The sequence below is a fragment of the Galeopterus variegatus genome, unplaced genomic scaffold (assembly GCF_000696425.1).
Source record: "Galeopterus variegatus unplaced genomic scaffold, G_variegatus-3.0.2 Scaffold33, whole genome shotgun sequence".
Lineage (NCBI taxonomy): Eukaryota > Metazoa > Chordata > Mammalia > Dermoptera > Cynocephalidae > Galeopterus > Galeopterus variegatus.
Genome location: NW_007726144.1, coordinates 1,112,497 through 1,138,186, shown reverse-complemented (window position 1 = coordinate 1,138,186; position 25,690 = coordinate 1,112,497). Strand labels below are relative to the sequence as shown.

Below are 25,690 nucleotides of genomic sequence, written 5' to 3'. Positions count from 1 at the left end.
GTGGCACTTGTGGCTTTATAAGGAGAGGAGGAAACATGTTAGCTTTTGCTCAGCCCTTGCCATGTGATTGCCCACATTGTCACAGGACTCTGTAGAGAGTGTCTACCAGGAAGAATGTACTCCAACATGTGCTCCCTTGACCTTGGACTTCCCAGCCTCCGAAACTGTAAGAAATAAATTTTGTTTTCTTAAAATTACCCAGTTTCAGGTATTCTGTTACAAACAACAGGAAACTGACTAATGAGACCAAGCAAATGCCTTTTAGATGAAGGTATGAAAGATTGAGCTGATAAGGGATATGTAATTTGTAGTACAGGCCCCAATGTTAGAGTGTAATGTATAGCAGAGTGTCCCATTGAGGACTTAACTAGCAGTGTCAATTACTGAAGTCATAACTTCTGTTTTATTTTATTTATTTATTTTTTTTTTAAGGATCTGAACCCATGGCCTTGGTGTTATCAGCACAGCACTCTCCCAAGTGAGCCATGAGCCGGCCCTTTTATTTTTTATTGAAACATAACTGTTTGGTTTTAGAAGAGTGGCCCTGGGAAGAGCCTCTGCTCATCTATGAGTGTGGGGAGATATCCAAAATGAAAACCTACTCATGTATACAGCTTCAAGGTAGGGGGGCTTTCAGGACAGAAAGGCTGGGGTACTCAGAGCCACAGCCTAGGAAGCCCAGTGGTGGGCACCCTAGAGTGAACCTGGTCTAGAGCAAATGGACTCAGCAAGGAGGTCATCCTGTTGCAGAAGAGCACATATTCAAGACTAGGAGCTGGTGAAGGCAGGATTGGCTGTAGTGTGGATGGACCAGTGATGCTGGACAGATGGAGGAGGAGCAGATGTTTCAGGGAGACAAATGGGGAGGGACAGCAACCATGGTCTGGCAGCCACCAGGTCTCTTTCCTCCATGCTTCTTGTTATGTATAGCAATGATTCATTCCTTTTCATTGCTGACTGGTATTCTATTGTATGAATATACCACAATTTGTTTATCGATTCATCTGTTGGACAGGTAGTTAGGTAACCTATTTAAATTGTTTACAATTTTAAGCTACTTCAAATAAGCTGCTGTAAACATTAGTGTACAAGTCTTTATGTGAAAATTCTCATGCTTTCATTTCTCTTGAGTAAAAACCTCCTAGTAGAATGGCTAGGACATAGAACAAGTGTATGTTTAATTTTAAGAAGCTGCTGAATTGTTTTACAAGGTGTTGGGAAAGTGGAACAATTTGGTCAGGCTCCCCTTGGCTAGGTTCAGGGTCATTCAGTAAACATTGTGTGTGTGGGTAGAGTAAGTGCACCTGCATAGCGGCGCCGCTTTGGCTGGTGTTTTACTACCTCGGGCGCCCACCCTGCGTGGCCATGTTTTTCCAGACCTGCAGCTTCCAAGGACTGTGTGGCCGGTTGCCTAACACATAGAACTGTGTGAAGGGGTCTGGTGACCCAGCCTGCCATGTGAAGGATTTGTGACCCAGTTTGTGAATGGGCTTGAGGGGTCTGGGAGCTCCAGACCCAGCACTAGCTCAACCATCAGCCCAGTCAGTTCAGGATTACCGGCAGGTAAAAGAGCCGCGGCAACTAGCATGGTCGCCTAGCTTTACAATTAGCGTCACGAACAGGATTAAGAGCTAGACAATTGGTGCTGTGAGGGATTCCAGGCCTTAGCCTAGTCAGACACAAGGTAATTATGTCATTTTACATTCCCACCAGCAGTGTAAGAAAGTTCTAGTTACTCCATATCCCCACCAACACTTGATGTGATCAGTCTTTTTAATTCAGACATTCTAATAGGAATGTAGTATTATCTCACTGTGGTTTTAATTTTCATTTTCCTAATGGCTAATAATGTTGAGCATCTTCTCATGTGCTTATTTGCTTTGCTTTCCATCTATCTTCTTTGGTAAAGCATCTGTTCAAATCTTTTGCCCATTTTAAAAATAAGGTTGTTTTCTTACTATTATTGAATTTTGAGAGTTCTTCAGGTATTCTAGATACAAGTCCTTTAACAGATCTGTGATTTTTTTCTTTCTTTCTTTCTTTTTTCTTTTCTTTTCTTTTTTTTTTTTTTTTTTGCAGCTGGCCAGTACAAGGCAGATCTGTGATTTGCAAATATTTTCTCTTAGTCTGTGGCTTGTTTTTTCATTCTCTCTCTCTCTTTTTTTTTTTTTTTTGTCTTTTTTCCGTGTCCGGCAACGGATTGCAACCCTCAGTGTTGCCCCCGCACCGGACCAGGACCGGCAATGGGATCGCAACCCTCAGTGCTGCCCCCGCGCCTCGCTCAGCCAGTGAGCGGGAACCGGTCTGTATGTGGGATCCGAACCCTCGGCGGGAGCGCCTCCACGCTTCTCAAGCGGCACACTAGCGCAGTGCGCCACCGGGCCGGCCCTTTTCTCTTAGCAGTATTTTTCAAAAAGTAGTTATTAATTTTGATGAAATCCAGTATATCAATTCTTGCTTTTATGGATTGTGCTTTTGATGTTGTATCTAAATATTTGACTAACCAAAGGTCACAAAAACTTTCTCCCTTGTTTTCTTCTAAAAGTTTTGGAGTTTTAGATTTTACGGTAAGGTCTATGATACATTTTTAGTTAGTTTTTGCACATGATGCAAGGTAGGAATAAAGTTCTCGCTCCCAATTCTCTCTCTCTTTTTAAAATGTAGATATTCAGGGACAGCCTGTGGCTCACTTGGGAGAGTGCGGTGCTGATGGCACCAAGGCCACAGGTTTGGATCCCTATATAGGGATGGCCAATTAACTCACTTGGGAGAGCGTGGTGTTGACAACACCAAGTCAAGGGTTATGATCTCCTTACCAGTCATCTTATTGAAAAAAAAAAAAAAGTGGATATTCAATTGTTACAAAACCATTCCTCAGAAAGACTATCTGTTCTTTAGTGAATATCATTGTGCCTTTGTCAAAAATCAATTGACCGTAAATGTTTGGGTCTGGGCTGGCTGGTTAGCTCACTTGGTTAGAGCATGGTGCCAACACCAAGATCAAGGGTTAGGATCCCTTTACTGGCCAGCTGCCAAAACAAACAACAAACAAACAAACAAACAAACAAAATGTGTGGGTCTATTTCAAGACTCTTGAAATAGACCCACACTTAGGGGCCAGCCCATGTCTCACTCAGGAGAGTGTGGTGCTGATAACACCAAGACCACGGGTTCGGATCCCTATATAGGGATGGCCGGTTGGTTCACTTGGGAGAGCACGAGCGAGAGAGAGGAAGGGAGAAAGAGAGAGATTGATTCAGAACTTGCTCCTGAGCATTGGAGCTGCCCATATCCCTTAGCAAAACTGGAGAATTGTCTACAGTAAATCTTGGCGGACATATGAAGGAGTAGAGATGGTAGCTGACTGGGTGGAAGTGAGTTTAGGAATTTGAATTAGGACACGTTTCCTATTCCTGCCATTTGTAGTCCCCCCAAGGGTCAAGTCTCTGTCCCCTCTATTGCAAATGCAAATGTAAAACTTCCTTCTCTTTGTGTTCTGCAGACTGATAACTAAGTCCCTCCTGCCTCCTCTCCCAGTTACTCCCTGGAGACTCCATAACCTAGGCTTTGGAGTACAGGGAAAGGGATGTGGGCTTGGAGGTGGGAGGGGTGAATATTCAGGTGACTGAGGGGAGGGTCCGGCCATTAGAAGTCCTTTTTATGTAAGGCAGACACCATAACCTACAACTACAAGACCTTGGACTCTAATTGAGATAGAAAATGGAGCTGGTAAATTATAGCTCACCAGAACATGAGGGATGGCAAAAGCATTTTTGCTGAATCTAGTACCTCCTCATCTCCCAGCAATTGTGAATGAAGAACCATCTCGAGTGGTGTCGTCACTGTCCCTCTGTCCATATCCTGGTGGTCTTTCTCTCTGCAGCTTTGGAGCTTCTGAGGGCTGGGGCTGGCGCTTCTGGTATGCAAGAAGAGGGAAGGGATAATGGGTAGAAAGAGTTTCATAAGAGTTGTAGGAAAAGCTATATTCTAGGATTCATGAGACTTTTATTTCAAATCCTGACTCTGCCATCACTTCCCTGGTGGACTTGGGCAAGTCCCTTTCGTACTCTATAAAATGAGAAGTTGAACTGGATGATCTTAAAGATCTCTTCCATCTCAAAAAGTTGATTATTTTCTATGAGGAGAGTGATAAATATTTTATTTTATTTTTTTGTCTCCCAGCATCTACTACAATGACTGACACATACTTAAGGAGTTGGGAAATGCTGTGATTAGTGAATGAATGAATAAACAAAGAAATACTAGAAAAATGAAGTTCTTACACATGGCCAGCCGGTGGCATCACCTCTCTATGTAACCGCAAGGGGGTGTTGCTAGTCTCAGACCAAGGGAAGGTTTTAGAATAAAAATGAATAAAGGTAAAAAAAGAAATGATCAGAGGACCAGATATTTTAAATGGGTAACAGAACCCTCGAATTCTGATCCAGCTTCTTTTCTCCAAGCCGAGAGAAAATAAGCCCCACACATTAAACAGTTAGCTTATCTGTCAGATTGGCAAAGTGATTCTGGGTGAACAGAAGAGTAGACATGGCCCTGCAAGATAGAGTGGCTGGCACAAAGTCACACAGGGGCAGCCCATGAGGCCGGGAGGTAGCCCAGGGGCTCGCTAACCTAGGTCTGGGTACTCCTTTTCTGCCACCCCCTTCACACCCATCTCTGACTCAAAAACCCAAACATATTGGCACCCAACCTGGATATCTCTCACCTTTTGATTTTTCCTAGGGTTCATTAAGTCCACTGCTGATTTGTTGTCCTCAAGGGCCCTTCTCCTCCCCCAACACTCCAAGGGAACTGAACATCAAACATTATCAAATTAACTGGCAGAAGGCAAGAAGGTGTTGGATATGTTGGAATCCTTGAAAAAGCCACACTCTTTTACCTACCCACCTCCTGCCTTCTCTTTTTCCCCATCACAGCTCCTTTGCAGTGGAGAGACATGTGGGCAATGAAAGGAGAGAACCCAATGAGGCATTTTTTCCAGTTAGGACTGAGATCATGGGGAGACAGGATGTGGTGTGGTGAGGGCGTATCTCAGAAGCCATAGGTCTGAAATGGGGTTTGGGGATTGGAGGAGAGCATGGGGGTACCATCGGGCTCTGGCACCACAGACTAGAGGAGAAAAGGATGAAATGGCAGTGGGAGTAATAGAGGTTAGCAGGACTACTTAATAATCAGAAGCAGGAACAGAACTGAGGGCATTCCCAGGTCTACTTGGGTCCTCACAGGCCCAGTGGGGAGGGAACAGGAAGCTGTGATTTCCTCTCTCCTTTCCCTCCCTGCTCTTAGCCTCAAGGTCACTTGCTACTGAGATGAATTCCAACCTGTTTTAGTTGGCAGTGTTCCCTGGGCATGATGATAATAGCTGATCAGTATCCTGCTCCCTTCCTCCACAAACAACCCAAACTTTTCCTTTGAAATAACAATCATTCATGCAAAGACATACAAAGTGCTGTTTCACATGAATTATCTCATTTCATCACACTCATCTTGTGAAGCACACTTTTATCTGAAAATTTTAAGCAAGGAAACAGGCTCAGGGGAGTAAAGTGATTCACCAAAGTCACATAACTAATGAGTAGCAGGTCTGGGACTCCAGAGCGTCTGCTCTTTCCTCTCTCAGACAGCTATTCTGACTCCCTGCCTCTATGCCCCCTCCCAGGTCCCTTCCCCTGTGCCCCAATGGAGCACGTTCTGCAGAGATGGGAGGCCTCTGCACACTGTTAGGAATAGTGGGGGCTCTAGTTTGGTTCCTGTTATCCTTGAGACAGGGAATCTCCAGCTGTCTCCCTGAGGTGGAGGCTTGGGGCTGTCCTCCACTGGGATAAAGCTCCCCTTCTCCCCACCCTACCACATAGAGCTCTTCTTACACACACACACGCACATGCACACGCACACACCCACGCACACGCACACAGCTTTTATCCCAGGAGTTCAGGCCCTTCCTCGCCCTGCCCCACCCACCACCAGTCCTGACCAACAGGGAAGAGGTAGGTTGTCCCATCCACACTCGTCCCTCTGAGGTGTGGGTGTGGACCAGGGCTCCTGGTAGCTAGAGAAGTGCTCAGATTCAAAGCCTCCTGCTGAGAGCCTGCAGTGGCCCCTGCCAGCCTGGCAGTCGCTTGCTGGCCCCTCTACTTGGCACCACCAACCTCTGATGCCCTGAGATGCTCACATTCAACACCTCTGCCCCTCTGCCCACGTTATTCTGGGTCAACGCCTCTGGAGGCAGTGTTCTGAGTCCTGATGATTCTGCAATGCCTGTCAAATTCCTAGCCCTGAGGGTCGTGGTTGCCCTGGCCTATGGGCTTGTAGGGGCCATCGGCTTGCTGGGAAATTTGGCTGTGCTGTGGGTACTGGGAAATTGTGCTCGGCGAGTCCCTGGCCCACCTTCTGACACCTTTGTCTTCAACCTGGCTCTGGCAGATCTGGGGCTGGCGCTCACTCTCCCCTTCTGGGCAGCTGAGTCGGTACTGGACTTCCACTGGCCATTCGGAGGTGCACTTTGCAAGATGGTGTTGACAGCCACTGTCCTCAACGTCTATGCCAGCATCTTTCTCATCACGGCACTGAGCGTTGCCCGCTACTGGGTGGTGGCCATGGCTGCAGGGCCAGGCACCCACCTCTCACTCTTCTGGGCCCGTGTGGCCACCCTGGCAGTGTGGATGGCAGCTGCGCTGGTGACAGTGCCCACGGCTGTATTTGGGGCCGAGGGGGAGGTGTGGGGCGTGCGCCTCTGCCTGCTGCGCTTCCCCAGCAGGTACTGGCTGGGGGCCTACCAGCTGCAGAGGGTGGTGCTGGCCTTCATGGTGCCCTTGGGCATCATCACCACCAGCTACCTGCTGCTGCTGGCCTTCCTGCGGCGGCGGCAACGGCGACGGCAGGACAGCAGGGTTGTGGCCCGTTCTGTCCGCATCCTGGTGGCCTCCTTCTTCCTCTGCTGGTTCCCCAACCATGTGGTCACTCTCTGGGGTGTGCTGGTGAAGTTTGACCTGGTGCCTTGGGACAGCACTTTCTACATCATCCATACCTACGTCTTCCCCGTCACCACCTGCCTGGCACACAGCAACAGCTGCCTCAATCCTGTGCTGTATTGTCTCCTAAGGCAGAAGCCCCGGCAGGCTCTGGCAGACACCTTCAGGGATCTGCGATCAAAGCTGTGGCCCCAGGGCCGGGGCTGAGAGGAACAGGTGGCTCTAAAGGAGGTAGGCAGGCGGTGGGTAGCAAGAACCCCTCCAGGAGAGCTGCCCTACTATCATGCTCACCAACCTGGACAAAGGGATACCTGGGAGAAATGTACAAGCTGAACACTCTCCTTTTTCTGGGGTTGGTCAGGTGCAGGAGGTATGCATCCTAGGGAGAAGCTGTCCTCTCTAGCTGGCTGCAGCGCCCTCAGGGAAAGTCTAATCTTTGATTCCGAACTCTGGGTGCGGCGCAGTGGGGGAGGCTGGGGGCCAGGTCAGGGCTGGGTGTAATAAAGCTTAAGTCTCTATTTGGTTGTAGTGGGAAAGAAGAGGATCTGAGAATAAACTTCTAGATTATTCACAAATTGTCTTGACTTTTTATCCCAATTCTACCTTCAGTTCAGTGTGAGACAAAAGGATTTGTTGCTCCATTTCTGTCTTCTGTAAGAATTCCCAGGAAATTTTCCCTAAGGGTTCTAGGCTAATGGATCAGAGGTCAGTGCCCATCATACTGTCTCTCCTCCCCACTCCACTCTCACCTCAAAACAGTGTCCTTTGTCCTTCTCTGGTACCAAGGCAAAAAATACCCTCTTCCCCTGGCAATCCCCATCTTTTTTAGCATCTCAGTAGTGCCCACAGAAACTTGGTGCCTGCAGGGGCCTCAGGTGCAAAAGCTGTAGTTCTCCTGCAGGGAGATACCAGGTGTAAAATCCTAGTGCCTAGTGATCACTGGGAGTGTGTGTGTGTGTGTGTGTGTGTGTGTGTGTGTGTGTTTGAGTGTGTGTGTGTTAGGATTTGAAGGGGGAGTGAAGATAAGGACAAGTTAAAGACCTGGGGGCTGGAGGGTGGCAAAGGGAGGTGAGAGATATAGAAAGGGGTTGGGAGAAAAGCAGGTTGAAGGTAAGACCAGAGAAGTGGAAACCACAGAAAGTGGAGCTAGTCTTCCTCCCTACTCCAAGTGCATAGCTCAGAGCATAACTTGGTGCCAAGAGTACCTGGATTCACACCTTTACCAAGGGAAGATACTTTACCTCTCTGTCCCTCAGTTTTCTCACCTGTAAAATGGGCTGTTGAAGATTTAACATTGCTTGAAATACAGTATTAGCTGTTATACTTACACCCCATGTAAAATGAAGAAAAGAGGAAACAAGGGGACAGCTGGGAGACCGGGGCAGGGGAGCCATGAAGGTCTCCTTTGGAATGGTTTTGCATGCTCTGAAATCATGAAAGTCTTACATAAAGAACTGAGAAATTCGAATCCCCATACCGGCCAGCCACCCCCCAACCCCCCAAAAAAGAAAGAAAGAGAAAAAAGAACTGAGTTCAAGCCCCTTTTGACAGTGTGCCAGGCAGGGGGCTCTCCTTTCATTTCATATTCACTGAGACCCATCAGTATAAAGGCTAGCCATCAGAAGGGACTTAATGGGGGGTAGCCCCTGAAAAAAAGGGAGGAGACAGAGGGAAGATGGGGTGGAGTTCCCCTGGGACCAAGCTCTCTGGCCAGTCTTGTAACCCAGGACACTGGCCACTTGATCCGGGAACAGCATCTGGGAGCACTGCCGAGCCTCCTCTGGATGGGGAGGCCACAGTGGCTTCAGGCACCCTCTGCCCCAGTTCCATTCAATTGCTGAGCAGAAGAGGCTCAAAAGAGCCACCCAATCCACAATATATTAAGCAATGTAAATGAGATTTAATTAGCCTCTTGATGTTTAATTTCCTCCTTTTGATAATGTTTAAACTGGTCCCAAAACTACCAGTCTGTTCTCAGCCAACTCAGGAGGATGGAAAATCCTCCCCCACCTAAGTATCCCTCTTCCCACCCCCAGCAGCTCCTCTGATAGCCTTGATGGACTCCGGATATTGGCTCCTCTGGGGGCATCACTGCTTTATGGGACCCATAGGTAAATATTGACAAAGTTTACTCAGGTCCAAGTGAGAGATGAACGAATGTGCTCAAGCAGGCCTACCCTTGTTAGTGGGGAGAGGATGGGGAAGGGTGCAGGGATGGAGGTGGGCAGGGCATGGCAGGCTTGGAGCTCCTCTCTGAATGGAAAGAAGGCAATGTTTTGGTGAGAAGCTGGGCCCTGGCTCCCCGGAGGACAAAGCCAGAGATCTTTGAAACTGCAGCAGGAGGGACAGAGGTTAAGACTCTAAGTTCCTGTAAGTGGGTTTAGGGAGTCATCAAGGGACAGAATGGTGAAAATGTGAGGGAGGTACCTAGCTCTCAAGAACAGACACATCTGAAAAAACGCTTTGACCTATGTTTGGGGGCGGACGGGGCAGCAGAAGAGACAGGAATAAAGCAGTGTTGCTCCTCTCCAGGGAGCTGTGGGTTTCTCCACACCCAATCGGGACTGTGTCTCCAGGTTTCCATTTCTCCTGACCAGCATCCCTCACTGGATCCATGGGGGAATGTTGGAGGAAGCTGCACTCCCTTTTCCTTGGTGGTATTTGGATGCTATCTTACACCCCCACCCTACCCTGCCATTCTTCCTCCCTCCTCTCCACCTTTACAGCTTTGGGTCCCAGCTGCTTCCAGCCAACACGGCAGACACCTGCTGAGCCATGAGTCTGTGTTTGAAACCTGAAGCTCTGGTATTTTTAGGGAGAGTGGCCACAGTGGGGGAAGTGGATGACTGGAACTAGGAGGGCTGGTTCCTTCCTGCCTCGCCTACCCTGGCCTGGCAACCTTTCTGCACCTAGGCTCCCCTGTCTGTAAAATGAGAACAATTCCTACCTCCCAGGATTCCTGTAATGGACAGGAAAGCACCCTTGTTAAGGCCAGGTGCTGATAGGTGAGAGTTACAGCAGTGGAGAGTGCTGGCTTCTCCCCTAAGCCTGCCCCCCATGCAATGGCATTTCCTCTCTCTGGCTGAGGGCCTGCACCAGCCCAGCTCCGAGGATATGTGCACGCTACCAGCACTTACACAACCCTAGCCTCTTCTCCTCCCCTCCCCGCACAGCCCAAGAGTAGGGTAACAACCAGAACAGGAAGTAAAACTAACCAAAATCAAGAACTGAAACCAGTTCATTTCTCACTGCCTCTAGGAGAAGCAAAGCAAATGGGCAGCTCCACCGAGGGGCTACCCCAGGACTCTGAGATGAACAAGGCAGGGCGGGGATGCATCTGAAAATGAATGACACTGGAGGGTAACAGGGACTGTGTCAAATAGGGGCAATAGGCTGATGTGTTTTTGGAACATGGCATATGAATAATATGAAAACAAGTTTTCGAGTACTGCAATCCCCACAGCCACTGGAACCTCACTGAGTGCCCCTTCATTTTTATCTTTGTATTTGTGTGCATAAAGAAAACAAAAAAAGATTTGCAGAAGCTTCTTTTGTTAGTGCCCCCCCTGTTCAGTGAGGCAGAGACTGCCCTTCCGGTGAGAGGAAAAGGCCCCTTTCACAGGAACTTAGGTCACTGCCCGGCTTTCCCCTCACCATCATCCTCAGAACTGGGAGATATTAGGAGAGACAGCACCTCATGGGGTTCCAGGTCTTTAATTTTCCCTGCTTAATTTTTTTTACAATCAAATTGGCAGAAAAATGGCTGGGGCTGGTGGGCTTTGGGGAGTCCATTAAAAAAAAATCCCCAAAATTCACACTGAGGTTTCAGGTCACAGTTGCTGAAGTGGTAGATGAGTTCAGGGTCCGTAAAGATTTCCCAACCCACTCTAGAACTTTTTTCCAAACAGCTGGGGAAGAGATCAGAACAGGTCCCTCATTACTGTAGATGAAGGGAGACATCACTGTCTCTCCCACCCCTCAAGTTCTTCAGAGATGTGGAGATAGAAGGCTGCTCTAATTGCCTACAATCTTCTCTTAAAAATATAAAACACCTGCAGTTGGCTTTAAAAAAAAAAAAAAAAAAAAAAACACCAAAAAACACTCTGGTCCCTATGTGTTTTTTCCCTCACCCCCAGCCTCTATTCCATCAACTCTAGAAAGCCAGGTTATTTCCCTGGGGTTTCCATGGAGGATGGAGAGAAGAAAAGACCCAGTAAGAGGTTGAGGGGAGAGGGGAGAAAGACATGGCCCTCCCCACATCCCTCCTTAAAGGGGCAGTAGGGTCCTGTGGCTGCAGCCTCTCCTTAAAGATGGGTGTTACTGGGGAAGGGTGTTAGGGCTAGAACCCAGCAGCTGCATGGTTAAACCTGAATATACCCCGCTAGTGTAAAGGACAAGGCCCCCTGATCCCTATGGCTTGGTTCCCATGTCCCTGGTCCTTTAAATCTCCCCTCTCCCCCCATAACTAATAAACAATAAATAAATAAATTTTCCTAAAGTAGAGGGAAGAAGGCATGAAAAACTGGCATCTGTGGTGTAGCTTCTGGATGCCACCAGGGGGTACTGTGGCCTAATTCCCCCAGCTTTGTAAATGGCCCCAGGTATCCAAGGATCCCAAGAGCTGGCAAGGACAATCAGCAGTTCTTTCAAATGATCCCTCATCACTGGCAGATTAGAGTCCCCAAGGTTTGTCCCCCTCAGTAATGTTCTTCAGTGGGGCACAGGGCACGAGGGAGGGAGCCCTTAGCTCTCCGATGCTACAGGCTCCCCGTCGCGGCTCTCCGTTTCCTCTGGGATGTCCTGCATTCGGGTGAAGTCTGAAATGGGGACAGGCAAAGCCAGTGAGTGAGCAGAGACTCCTGTGAGGAACTGTACCCCTACACTAATGCCTCCCCATTGATGGGCTGAGGGGCTCTGTGAGCATGGAGGGATGGCAGAGGTCTGTGAATCCTGTCAACAAAGCAAACAATGTACCTACACCTAGGTACGTGGTATACTTTGTAAGTATGCAAAGATACAATTTGATTAATAAAATGCAAAATAGTTTAAGATTATAATATAAAATCATAGTAGCTTTTGATTATTTTGTATTCCCTGACCCAACCATAAGAACTTGGAGGTCTTTGAAATTTTTTACTTTAAAGATCTATTTCTAGGGCCAGCCCGTGGCTCACTTGGGAGAGTATGGTGCTGATAACACCAAGGCCACGGGTTCGGATCCCTATATAGGGATGGCCAGTTACCTCTCTTGGGTGAGTGTGGTGCTGATAACTGCTGATAACACCAAGGCCACGGGTTCGGATCCCTATATAGGGATGGCCAGTTACCTCTCTTGGGTGAGTGTGGTGCTGATAACTGCTGATAACACCAAGGCCACGGGTTCGGATCCCTATATAGGGATGGCCAGTTACCTCTCTTGGGTGAGTGTGGTGCTGATAACTCCAAGTCAAGGGTTAAGATCCCCTTACTGGTCATCTTTAAAAAAAAAAAAAAAAATCTGGCCGGCCCAGTGGCGCACTGCTACAGTGCGCCGCTTGGGAGCGCGGCGGCGCTCCCGCCGAGGGTTCGGATCCCACATACAGACCGGTTCCCGCTCACTGGCTGAGCGAGGTGCGGGAGCAACACCGAGGGTTGCGATCCCGTTGCCGGTCCCCGGTCCGGTGCGGGGGCGACACTGAGGGTTGCGATCCGTTGCCGGACACGAAAAAAGACAAAAAGGAAAAAAAAAAAAAATCTATTTCTACTTGAAAAGGTTGGGAATCACCAACCAACTGGAAGAGAGGCCTCTAGACTCTGCTTCCTAGAGTTCCATCACCCATTCGTCATCAGACAAAATGGGAAGTTCTCTGTGTCCCTCCCAAGAGTTATTGTAGGCCTCAGTGGTCAGGTAGGGCCCACTTGGAAGCTACAGCCCAAGGGCCTGTACCCAGGCTCCACCTCTATTCCACACCTCCACCAGTCTCACCTCGTGGACTGTGGGGCGGAGACAGACGGCTGCTACCTTCCTCCTCACTGCCCGTGTCGGGGTCACTGCTGTCTTGCAGCCGCTCCTCGGGGCTACCTAGCTCCTGCCTCTCTCGGTCCTCAAACGGTCGATGGATGGAGCGAGTAGTCACAGGCAGGTCCAGGCGGTCAGGGCCTCGGCTGGACTGTAGACAGCAGGCAGGAAAAGCAGCAGGCCAGGGATTGAGCAGTGTGAAGACCGCAGGCTCTGCTTAGCTGGTGGCAGCGGGCTCTACTGGGTCCCAAGACTGCCTCTGACCACTGGGGCTCACCAACAACACCCCTTCAGTAGATCTACCACCAACTAATTTCTTCCAGTATTACCGCCCATGGTATTTTCCTGTACCACTAATGCCCCCACTCCCCACATCCATTTAAATTTCTTTGCAGTTCTACAACCCGTACCTCAATACATATCCTTTAAATCTGTTGCCTGATTTCATTTGGGCTCAAATCCCCAACAGCTCAGGTTCTATGGCCTCTTATGTCCACCTTAGTTAGTTCACTACTCCAAGCTGCCTTACCTGTGGAGGGGTGAAACTCAGGTACAAGGCATCGCCTGCAGGGAGGCTACGCCGTCGAGGATCCAGAGGCCTGCGGGCCCAGGGGGCCTCAGCTGGGAGCGGCTCAGTCTGGCCCAAGGCAGCCAGCTGCCTGCGAGCCTCTTCGGCCTCACGCTCCAGCAAAGCCCGGGCCTGCTCGCTCTCCCGGAGCCGGACTTCCAGGCTGCCGGCCTCGGTGGCCCGCTCTTCACCTAGCCGCCGGCAGCGCCGCAGCTCCTCCTGCAGCAGCGCATGTTGCCGCTGCAGTAACGCCAGTTCTGTGGCCTGCTTTTCAGTAGCCACTGGGGCAGCTCCGGTCCTGCCAGCCTCCCCATCCCGAGAGTTGGCTCGTGATAGCTTCTCCCGCCGTTCAGGGCCCTCGGGGAACCGGCCTTCCATCAAAGTGTCCTGCTGGGCCACAGCCGCCTGGGGGTGGAATGGGGACAGAAGGATACATCAGAAACTCCCATTTTCTTCTACTCCTCAGCCTCACGCCCAGGGACCAGGTCATCACTCCAGAAGCCGGGACTGGGGGAATACTTAGAAAGCCCTGTTAGGATGACTCAGCCCCACGTAAGTGTGCATCTCCCGGCTCCTCCCCTTCCCCATTCTAGCCCTTGCCTCACTGACCTGTAGGCCATGTAGAAGTCCATAGAGATTGACCAATCGCTGTAATGCCTCCTGAGGAAGAGGAAAGAGTGGGAACAGAGCCCAAGCTCCAGGAGGAGAGAACTGCCCAGAAGTTGAATAAGTGTGGGTATGGGGACAATAGTATCTGGCGAGATACTCTGAAGCATCTACTCTCCCCATTGCCACTCCAAATTGGGTTACAATTTCTCAGACTGAGATTAACCTCCCTTATACCATCAAATTCCCATCTCACCTCCTGGGGAGATCTCAGCTGATTTCCATTTCGATCCTGCAGAAATGGGGAAGGATGGAAAGTCAGCAGGCACACAAGTCCCTGGTGCCTGCCCCTAACAGCTCTGGGTCGAGGATCCATAAGCCAGCTGTCCCTTTCCACCCTCTAGCCAAATCCTGAAACTCTTGAGGACCCACCTTCTGGCTGGAGTCTGAATCAGCTCTGCAGAGCTCAATGGAGCCATTGAAGGTTCTGGCCTCACCATCTGTTGAGAAGAGGAAAAAAGAAGGGCTGAGTTTATTTCCCCAGGTCCTGACACCACTCGATCCCTTGTCTCACCCCATTCTCTTTAGCCCCTCCCACCTACTACCTTGGTCCCCTGCCCTGGCACTCACTGGCAGTGACTCCAGGGCTCATGTTACCACTGCTGTCCGGTTCTAAGGGCAGGGTTGGTTCTCGGGGTGTCAAAAGCAGCTCCACTCCAGGCCCCACCAGCAGGTCTTTCAGGCCCTCCACTGAGGGGAAAGGAGGACAGGAGTGACATAGAACCTGTGGGGAATGCCATTCATCCAACACACATGGAATATTCAGGCATCCAGGGGAATGCCTTCTGCACAGCCAGTGGGTATCACTCACACAACCACATAAGGCAAAGGGCAGTAAAGATGCTTAAGGAACAGCATAAATATATGCATCATTAGAGGTGTCAAACAGTAGCAAAGACTGTGTGTGCCTCTTCCACTGCCTTTCCCAGGAACTGGCATAGAACAGGCACTCAGGGATATTTACGGACCATGGGGTTGACATCCCCCTTTTCTGTGTGTGTCCAGGTCTAACCATGTATCCATATTTCTGTAATGGTGAGTGCATGAGCCTGGACTCTTCTCTGGGAGCTCCTCACCCTCACGGATGGCATCCTGCAGTAGCCGCTCGCCACGAGGGGACTCGAGGGACTCAGAACGGAAAAGACTCCTGGGTAGGGTGGGCAGGGGCATCCCACTGCCGCCATCCTCTTCCGCCTGGAAATGGGTCATCTCGGCAAACAGCCCAACCTTCTCTTGCAGCAGTTCCACCAGTGCCCGGTCCTTCTGTTGCAGCTCCACTGTGGATCAGGAACAGGTGAGCAAATGGGAGGGCCTGGGGGGCACCAGCCCTCAGGGTAAGGGGTAGGGCTGGGCAGAGTGGCAGGACTTAATTTTTTTGTGTGTGGCATTTATAAAAAAGATAAACTTTTTTTTGGAAAAAGTAACATACGCATTTTTGTTTTAAAAACAAAAGTAGAAGATATTTGTGGCAGGGGTTGCAGGCTGTCCACCAGTGTTCATTCTTCCTATCTTCCTTTCACTAGAGGATGTGCACAAGTTTCATGTGGAAACATGGCTGCCCAGTTAATGACTACGTATCCTAGACTGACTTACCGTTAGACATTGCTATGTGACTAAATTCTGGCCAGTGGATATGAGCGACTTCCAGATCTACCCTTAAAAGAAACGGGTATAAACTCCTTGTTGCTTTACTCTTTCCGTTAGCTGGGATGCAGATGAGATGGGGGAGCTGGAGTGGCCGATTTGGACATAGAGATGGAAGCTCCCGTGTTGAAGATGGCAGAGTTGCACGACTACTCTGCCCTTTCCACTTTGGGCTGTTATTTATGAGAGGAACAATCTTCTATTTTTTTTTAAGGAACTGATTTTTTTTTTTTGGGGGGGTGGCTGGTGGGGATCTGAACCCTTGACTTTGTTGTAGGTTATTTTATGTAGCAATTAGATCATACCCTAACAAATATAACGCCCTATAGTGAAAAAGTAAGTTACTCTCCCAACTCTGGTCTTCGTAGTTTCCCTTCCCAGAGGAAGCCATAGTAATAATATCTTATCCTTCTAGATATTATATACACACACAAAACATATCTACATAGGGCCGGCCCGGTGGCGCACTGGATAGTGCGCCGCTTGGGAAGTGCAGCGGCGCTCCCGTCCGAGGGTTCGGATCCCACATACAGACCGGCTCCCGCTCACTGGCTGAGCAAGGCACGGGAGCAACACCGAGGCTTGCGATCCCGTTGCCGGTCCCCGGTCCGGTACGGGGGCAACACTGAGGGTTGCGATCCGTTGCCGGACACGGAAAAAAGACAAAAGACAAAAAAAAAAAAAAAAAAAAAATCTACATATGTCTACCTGTATCATTCTTACACAAATGGTAGCATACACTTTACATTGTTTTAAACCTTGCTTTTTTCATTGAACGATATATTTTTGATACAGATCTACACCAGCCCTTATAGAGCTACCTCATCTTTTTAATAGTTGGATAGTATTCCATGGTGTGGATGTATTGTAAATTTTTTAATGAGCTCCCTGTGGGTGGACTTACTCTTGATTCGCCGCAGGTAAGCCTCATCCTCGGTCTCAATCAGGGGGAAGTCCTCCCTGGATGGGCATCTGGAAGGGTAATAGGTCAGGTGAGGTTGGAGGACAGAAGCCATGTTACACACCAGGAATCAGCCTTCCTTCCTTCCCAACAATGTCCTGTGCTTCCCTCTTTAGGTACGATTCTGCAGCCTCACGACCTGGCTTCATTCACTCTCTACTTTCCTTTTCTTAGCATTGATTACCTGCATTTATTGGTATGTACCTCTCCACAGGTTGCCTGGAAAGGCAGCACAATACAGTCAAGTACAGGCTTTGGCATCAAGCAAACTGGGTTCAAATCCTGGCTCCAATATTTACCAGATGTTAACCTCTCTATTTTCTCAAATGAAAATGAGGGTAATATCTTCCTCACAGGTTTTTTTGTTAGGATTAAATGAAATGTAACAGTGCTTTCAACATGACAGAAGCTCAATAAGTCAGTCATAATTATGTCTTACTCATGTGGACAAAGTTAAAAAATCAACTACAAATAAATACCATTAATTTTCACAATTATAAATATTAATACTATTAATAAAGAGGCCACTATGGCTCTATTGTTAATGGGACAGTATTTTCAATTGTTTTCTTAGAACAGGGAATTTCATACTTTTGCATGTTTTTCTGAAAAACTTGTTCAAAAGTCTAAGTCACAGAAGTAAAGAAAATAGGTTTACATATTATAAAGTGGAAAAGAATCTATTCCCTGAAAGCTTAAAAAAAGAAAATTATAAAAATCCTAATTAGAGATCGTTCTTTAGGCATAATCTTCAAGAATCTATTTACCTGTACTTCACTTGACTTTTTTTTCATCACAATTAGTCACATAGTTGACTGCCTCAAATCTAATGTGTCAACAGGAGCTAAAGATTTGCTCCTTTTGCACACTAACCGATTTCCTTCTTGACTCTATTGTGTTGAGTTTGTTTACAAGACTTGCTCCTCTCATCCCTATTATCAATGCTTTCATTATCTTCTTTTTCATTCATTTTTAGATAATAAAGGTAAAACTCAATACAATCAAAATAATAGCCTCTGCCTACAGACCAAGATGTTAAAGCAGCTGTAATTGTAATGCTGGCTGGCAGGTATGCCACCATGTGACAGCTCAAAGTATTCCTTTGCTTGTCAACTCATGCTGCACTTGAAAGGTAGCCAGGGCTGTCAGTGTATAAAATATGACTGTATAGGACATAATAACATAGGTATTCTTTCCTGTCTTAGGCCATCTTGTCTCTCTCCCAGCCTCTGCCCCCACCTCTGAATGTTGGGTTCTATTCCCAGGGAATGCTGTGGCCTGGGATCCGATGCTGCAGGTACCCTGAGGCCATTTGCTCATGCAGGTAGCAGACACACACTCACATGCGCACGCTCTGCTGAATGACGCGGATCCAGGTGCTCCGGTCATCTCGAGATGCTGTGTGCACCTCATACATCTCAGGGGGGGCCGCACTGATTAGAAACATCCCTTTCTCCTGGTTGGCGATGTCCCGTACAATTAGATTCTGCAGTGATACCACTGAGGGCTTGTCCTGCCGATCAGGGGAAAGGAAGGATTAAGCCTGGGAATTCTGACCTTTGGATATTTATTTGGGTCTTCAATCCTTCTGGAATGCTCAAAGGATTAAAAATTAGAACACCAAGGTCAAGGGTTGGGATCCCCATGCTGGACAGCTGCCAAAAAAAAAAGGATCGAAGAGTCACCTTTCAATACAAATTAAGAGCTCAGGCTTTGGTGACAGCCAGAAAAGATGTAGAACTGTGACCTGTAACAAATTATTTAACTAACTTTAAGCTTTTACTTTCATCATCTACAAAATGAGGATGATAATAGGTCTTCCTCAAGGGTATAAAAGTGCCTGTGTACAGTAACAATATCTATTAGTTATTCTTATTTTTTATAATAATATTATAGTAACAGTTACAATATTAGCTGTTTGACTCTGGAGGGATATCGCGGCTCTTTTGAGGTTGGGGAAGAATGCAAGAAGGGCCTGAAACCCATGTCTATGCTGAAAAAGGAGAAGAATGAAGGTCTCACCAGGGCAGGAAAGATATACTTCTGGTCCTTCTCCTGGAGAAACACCAGCACATCTGTCATTAGCAGCATCAGCACATCTGGCAGAGGGATAAAGGTAGGGAACAGTCAGCACTAGAGAGTGAGAAGCTGTTTCCCTCTTCCCCAAGGACCAGGCCTGCCCCATCAGGTTAGAGCTCCTGAGTCCTCTCTTCCTGTCCTTTCTTCCCTCTGGTTGCTTTCTTCATCTTTTCAGACCTCCTACATCCCATTCTTACAGCTCAGAAATACGGAGTGGGGAGAAAGACACATGTACTATTCAATAAAACACATTTTTGGGCTAGTGATGACCACAAAGGACCACTCAATGTCTGTGCAGCAAACCCTCCTTACCTGACTGATTCATGTTTCTTAACATGGGGTCTACAGACCCCCTAAGTTATCCATTGCTTCAGGGGTTCTTTAAACCCTCTGAAGTTGCATAAACACTTTTACATGTTAAAATAATGAACATGTGTATTTCTCTGGGTGAAAGGATCCAAGATTTTTACAAGAGTCATAAAGATTACCAGAGCAAAAGGAGCCATACTTTTTCATCTTTTAAATTCTATGCCTAACACCTAACTAAGGTACAACTTTTTTGAATATCCGACCTAAATTTCCCCTGCCCTGGCATATTCCCACTTCTTATCTTGTGGTCAGGAAGGAGGGAGAAAGTTGGTTTCTTTCCACTAAAGAAGGACTGAAAGGGCATCCCTCACCCATCCATGTCTGACTAATCCCATCTCCTTCAACCCCAGCAGGCTTCTGCTTCATTTTTCTTCTCTCCTTACACTCCAGGGTCTCAGATTCTATGGGGTCTTGCACTTTTAAGACTGAGGGAGGAAACAAAGGTCGATTCTGCAAAACTTGGATGTCACAGTCAAGAAAACACACTCGCCCTTTGCCCTTGGGGATCTTACTAAACTGTGGGCACACAGAAGGGGAGGGCTTTTGCTAACTGCTTCAGAAATAAAGCTTTCCAGCCCTGCTATTTTTAACCCCCATGGTTTATATTCTTAGCTGCTGTGTGGGAGGAATGGGAAGGAGAGAAAGGGATGAAGGAAAGAGGCTGGTGAAGACTGACAATATCCAAGCCCTAGGAGTAGGGATTTCATGACATGGGCACAGAAGCTCAGGCAGACTCTGGCCTCAGGTATCACAGCTTACTTTTGTCCCCATTCCTCATCCCCAAAGCTGAGACCTGCTATTCTCTTTCCTTGATGTAGGTGGGAAAGACTTTTTGCCAGTGTAGACAAATTCTGGAAATAGCCTGGGAAAGTGAGCCTTGGCCACCAACAAAGTGTGGTTGGCCTGCTCTATTCTCTCTTCTCTGCCCTGCCCATTCTTCACCAGGCTCAGTCCCCTCCTCTGGGCCTTCCCTACTGCATTCCCAAAGCTCCTGCTCTTTCCCCAGGGATTCTAGCTGTGGGAATCAACTGCCCTGATCTTGTCCTCTGGTCCAAAAGTTTCTTTGTCTTTCTTGTTAAAACTGATAGCTCTCTGGGTATATAAAGACCAAAGAAATGAGTAAATACTGATAAGGAAGTCCCTGTATGGTCTATGAAGTTAAATGCAGAGTTCACACTTTTGCAGCAACAGAGACCATGTTTTTTCCTCCTACTAAGTCTTGCCTTCAGTGTAGGGCTCCATCCTAAAGGCCACATGCCTTTCGCACTCTCTATCTTACTCTAGACTCTTGCTTGTTCTGCCAAGTAGGCCACTCACCTTTGAAGCGCCCCGTTGCTGTCTTCCAGAGCAGGCAGCCATCATGGATGAGCTTGCGCCGTAGGAGTTCCTCTCGGCCAAAGGGGCCCTTGCCAGGCACTGGGGCTTGGGCTCGAGGGTCCATACGGTTGTAGATCTCTTGCAGGCGGGCCCCTTTCTCCAGTTCATGCACATCCTGGTCCACATTGGACAGCAACTCCTTCACCAGCCCCAGTGCCGTAGTCAGGTCCTGGCGCTCTGCCTCAATCCCTGGCACCAGGGGATTGGCATGGGGGGCGGCTTAGCCAGGTTTATTCCGCCCCATTTCCATCATATCTTGATTCTACCTTTGAAGGCTGCCCAGAGTTCCACACCTGACCCTACCCCTTCCCTTGGTCATCCTGAGCCTTTCCTCACCCAGGTAAGCCCTCTCCTGCCATCTCCCTCCCTGAGCCCTCTTGCTCACCGTGGGAATGCTGCAGGATCCGGCTGATGAGCACCGGGTACTTGGTGATGCGCTGAGTCACCAGCAGGATGCACTCCTGTACTCCATGCCGCTTCAGCACGGCTGAGCGTGTCACTTTCTACAAGGGAAGAGGCAACAGAAAGACGTGGCATCTAAGCTCTGGCACTAGCCCTGCCTTAACCATTTCCTTCACACTGGCCTAGGTGACTGCATCTGGAAAATGGGGATAATGTTGCCACTGGTTTGTTCTGAGGACCAACCAGACAAAGCTGTGAAAAGTACTTGGGAAACTACTACCATGTGTTCCACCACTCTGAGGGGTTATTATTGACAGGATCCATGAATGGATGGGTCACCAGGGTGTGTGAATGCCCGACCCCCAATGTGGGTACAGCTCACATGTGCTACCCCCACGAATGGAGAAGCCTGGGTTTGGACCATGAGGACGATCTGAGCATGATCCTGGAGAGATTTGCTCACCCGGATGAACTGCTGGAAGCGTTTGTCTCGGGCATACAGCTCCTTATAAAGCTTTAAGGCCTTGGTGTGGCGGCTGCAGAATTCCGAGTAGGTCTTACGCATCTGCTCTGCACTGGGTCCTGAGAACTAGAAGTCAGGGGAACAAGGCTAGGTCAGCATTTCCCTCAAAGCCACAGACCCTATCCTCTGGACAAGCCTCTGGTCTCCTGCCAAACAGGCTGGCTTCCTGCCTCTCTAGCTCTCCCCAGCTCCCCTTCAGTCCCTAGAGTTTGGAGGAAAGAAATGCCCACCCCATTAACGCCTTCCACAGCATTGCCCAGGTGTCCTGCCTCTTCCCACCTGGCTGATGAGAAGGTCACCCAAACGATGGATGACAAAGTTCCGGGTGCTGCCAGGGCACAGGGCCTGGCGGCGGCGTTCTAAGAGCTGGCTGAGGAAGCGTGTATGGATATCACTGAGCTCATCCACACAGGGGAACAGGCCATGGACTACTCCCGGCTCCAGCTGTAGCTCTTCCAGCATCCCCGTTCGGAAGAGGCGGGTCATGATCTTCAGGGTCCTCACATGGTGCAGCTCTGTCTGGATTAGCTCTGTGGAGACAATGGAACACTTGGCCTGTACCCTGGCTTGACCACAATTGGTGCAGCCCTAGGCTGGGGACCTCAGGGCTCAGACAAGGTTTTCAAGGTCCCTTCCAGGTTAACATTCTGCATTATTATTACCTTAGATCATTTTCTAATCATTTTTTACCTTTATGTCTTGTTATTCTCAAGCTGTAAAGCTGTTTTAGGACAAGAATTATGTGTCTTCACATGTCTAGGTTTCCCACAGTCCCCAGCACTGAGCATGGAACAGACACAGAGCAAAGACTGAGGACTGATTTGGAGAATAGATAAAGATAGGGCCTTGGGGGCTGGCCAGTTAGCTCAGTTGGTTTGAGTGCAGTGTTGTAACACCAAGGTCAAAGATTTGGATCCCCATACTGGCTGACGTCAAAAAAAAAAAAAAAAAAAAGATAGGGCTTGGAGACAGCACCAAGAGGTGGGGGTCCTAGCAGGCAACCTGGGGGGTACAAGGCAGGATCTTGGAGGCCAATGAGCTATGAGGGAAAGGGTCTTGAAAAGTGGGGGCTGGCAGAAAGAAGGAGACAGATACGACAGGACCTGATAAAGAAGAGGAAGACTAGGGTGGTCTTGGCTCACCATAGATGACATCCTGCTGCTTCATCACCTCCTTTTTAAGCTGCTGCAGGAAGCTGCCATCCACAGCAAGGCTCCAGGAATCAGCTGTAAAGTCCTTCTCGTCCATCTCAAAATCACTCATCAGCTCATTGTAGATCACCTCAGCACCTAGACATTGGTGGGGGAAGCAACTCAGAGCCAAAGTCTCTGTCCTGGGTCCTGCATCCTTCTCTAGATCCCTTTTCCCTGTTCTTCCCACGGCTCCCACCAGCCATGCATCCCCAGCCCCAGGTCTGCCCCAGGGATGGGCATGCTCACCTTCGTCAATGAGAGATTCCACTGACAAGGTTCGGTTCCGCATGTTGAGGGAGTCTGTGGACTGTGAGAGGATCCGGCGCAGCCCCAGGGGAGACTCATCATTGAAATGTCTGAAGGAAGTGGAGGCTGTCTGCATCACCCCAACTCGGGCAAAAGATCCCTTCCCAAGCAAGAAACCAGGCTAGGACCTGAGCAGAAGTCACCCCAAGTTCTCCTCACTTGCCTGTCTACAATTCTGAACTCAGGGATAGAAAGGGACCTCTCAGCCCCATGTGGTCTCCCCTACCACACTCTCCGTCTGCCTTACTCCCCCTTCCCCAAGGAGAAGCTCACCCAGCAATGTTGGTGGTAGAAACACTCTTGGCTAAAGACAAGGAGGAGCGGCCACGGCGGGAGCCAAGGAGGGACTGCCGGAAGCTGTCAGATGGGTAGATGGCAGAGCTAGGCCGCTCCCGGGTGGTTGCTGTCAGGGAGAGACGCCGAGCAGGTAAACATCAGACTGGTGCCTTCCTGAGATTCAGGCCTCCCAGGCTCCTCAACAAGAAATGAGGCATCCTGTCCCACCACCCCTCCAGCCCCTCTCTAGTCAAGAAGGATGACTACAGTGATGATAATGCTACCTTACATTCATGCAATACTTTAATGTTCACTAGAGCGTTATCTTATCTCTTCCCCCAAATAAACCTATGAGCAAACTGAAGCTAAGAAAGATTAAAAGACTCATCCAGGATGACTCAGCTAATGGCTGAGCAGGGACTCAGGCTTTGCTCTCTTGTCTAAGCACCATGCTCTTTCTGTTACACCAAAGCTGTCTGAACTTATACTTGACAGCTGCCACCAACATTCCCGAAATGCAGTGTAAATAACTGATAATAATAATACAGGATGTGACTAGGCTCAGATACCCAGTTATCCCAAGCCTTCATCCCTACTGGGACTCTCCTATCTTGCCTCTAAGCCCTGAGAGTCTGGACCATCCCTCAAACCCCCACTATCCGTTTCCAGTCCATCAGAGGAAGGCACTGAGGCTGGGAACAACCTCAGGGGGGCAGCAGAGCTCATGGGCTGAGCAGGCTGGGGCTCAGGGTCTTATGCGGGCTCCTCTAGTCCCCCCACTACTCACTCTTACTGCGAAGAGAAACAGACTGCAAGGCAGTGTTGTTCTTTAGCAGGGCGGCTTTCTGTTGCTGTGAGACAAAGTAAGAGAGAGATACCAAGAACAGATGTCACCTAAGGATCACTCCCATATGTATGGGGCAGGAGCTGGGCAGCTGGCCCCCTCGGGAGAAAGCTGGCACTGTGGTTAAGGGCATCAGGGTGGCTGAGCCCAGTGCTGTAGGGATATGAGGCCTGGGGTTGAGGGTCTGGGCTGCCCCCTGGTGAGGGAAAGGGTTGAGGAACACAGGGTAGGGAATGAATGGAAAAGGCATGAGGGTACCACACACTCACTACCCTCTCCCCCAGCCCTCTGCCCTCCCTGCCATCTCACCTTCTGCTTGACCTTGGTACAGTTGGCGAGGGTGTCTTTACAGCGGTTGTGGATAGTCACATTGCAGGCTGGGAGGGTGGGGTAGAGAGGGTGAAGGGAAGGCCGGGTGGTACAGGAGGGGACACACCCACATGCAGACACCCATCTCCCCCTGGCCATACAATCCTCAGAGAACTTTCCCCCTTCCCAGACTTCTCGGCCATTACCACACCCCAGTCCTCTCCTCCCGCCTCCCTCTTCCTTCAGGCAGGAAATAAAGTGAGGGGGTATGGGTATTAAATGAAATTAAGCAATCAGGAAAGGTGGGCAATCCTGAGCCAGAGATGGCCTGAGGGATGGACAAGACGGAGAAGGGGTTGCTGGCTGCCAGAGATGAGCTCAAGAAGCACAAAGGTAGTTAAGAGTGGTAGATGGAAGAGAGGACTCCCCAGAACAGAAGACAGCACAGATGCAGCTGGGATGGGGGGTCGGGGCAGAGAAGGGGAAATTAACATTCACCAAGCAGCTAGTAAATACTCCATATTTACTTAATCCTAACAACCTGTTGAGGTAGATTCAATTGTCCTCACTTTACAGTTTAGGAGCCTGTCCTGGAGGGGTTACATCATCTGTCACAGGTCACACAGCCAGTGGCACAGCTGGGTTTTAAACTCAGGCGTACATGAATCCAAAGGCCATGCTACTTCTGGTGCACCACATACATGCCCAAGGACTCTGGCTAGGCCTAAGCAGCTCCAAGGCTAATGAAGCAGTGGTAGAGTGGTGACAGGCCCATGCCCTGCCATGCCCTGCCCTGCCCTCCTCACTAAGCCTGTCTGCCTTCTAGACTCCAAACAGTTTGCCTTCTCCCTTTCAGGCTCAGGGAGTCCTGTTCCCCAGCTAAGGCAAATCCACAACTCCCACACTCCATCTGCTTCCCCCCGATCCTACGCCACACCTTGTCATAGGGTAGGAGGGAAGAGGAGAGGAAAGGAGGAGTAGCCAAGCCCAGGCACCAGGACCACTAGCTGTCCTCCTTCCAGACATACCCTCAGCCCTTGGCCCTCTCCAGCTTCCCCTCCCCCATCCAACAACACAGGAAACTCTGCTAACTCCTTCAGACAATACCCAGCGCCATGCTCACTTCCACAAATACAAGGCAAACAGGGTGGGGCAGAGGGGGCAGACAGAAGTGGCGGCTGTA

General features: G+C 49.2%; 2 protein-coding genes across 2 annotated transcripts in view; one reads left to right on the top strand and one right to left on the bottom strand.

Annotated features, from left to right (window-relative positions):
* Positions 1-6,185: 6,185 nt before the first annotated feature.
* Positions 6,186-9,790, top strand: RXFP4 (relaxin/insulin-like family peptide receptor 4). The gene is given in 3 exon segments (XM_008570938.1): positions 6,186-7,253; positions 7,255-7,362; positions 9,719-9,790. Coding segments are annotated over 3 exon segments (1,248 nt in total).
* Positions 9,791-10,690: 900 nt separating this feature from the next.
* The window catches only part of ARHGEF2 (Rho/Rac guanine nucleotide exchange factor (GEF) 2), a 44,356-nt gene continuing 29,356 nt past the window's right edge, over positions 10,691-25,690 (bottom strand). The window contains 20 exon segments of the mRNA XM_008570761.1: positions 10,691-11,809; positions 12,958-13,141; positions 13,520-13,963; positions 14,168-14,218; positions 14,421-14,456; positions 14,597-14,664; positions 14,795-14,914; positions 15,301-15,501; positions 16,773-16,840; positions 18,173-18,342; positions 18,852-18,928; positions 20,595-20,843; positions 21,040-21,157; positions 21,520-21,645; positions 21,859-22,109; positions 22,722-22,868; positions 23,019-23,128; positions 23,352-23,481; positions 24,142-24,205; positions 24,508-24,575. Coding sequence (XP_008568983.1) covers positions 11,736-11,809; positions 12,958-13,141; positions 13,520-13,963; positions 14,168-14,218; positions 14,421-14,456; positions 14,597-14,664; positions 14,795-14,914; positions 15,301-15,501; positions 16,773-16,840; positions 18,173-18,342; positions 18,852-18,928; positions 20,595-20,843; positions 21,040-21,157; positions 21,520-21,645; positions 21,859-22,109; positions 22,722-22,868; positions 23,019-23,128; positions 23,352-23,481; positions 24,142-24,205; positions 24,508-24,575 — 2,756 coding nt within the window. The 3' untranslated portion in view covers positions 10,691-11,735.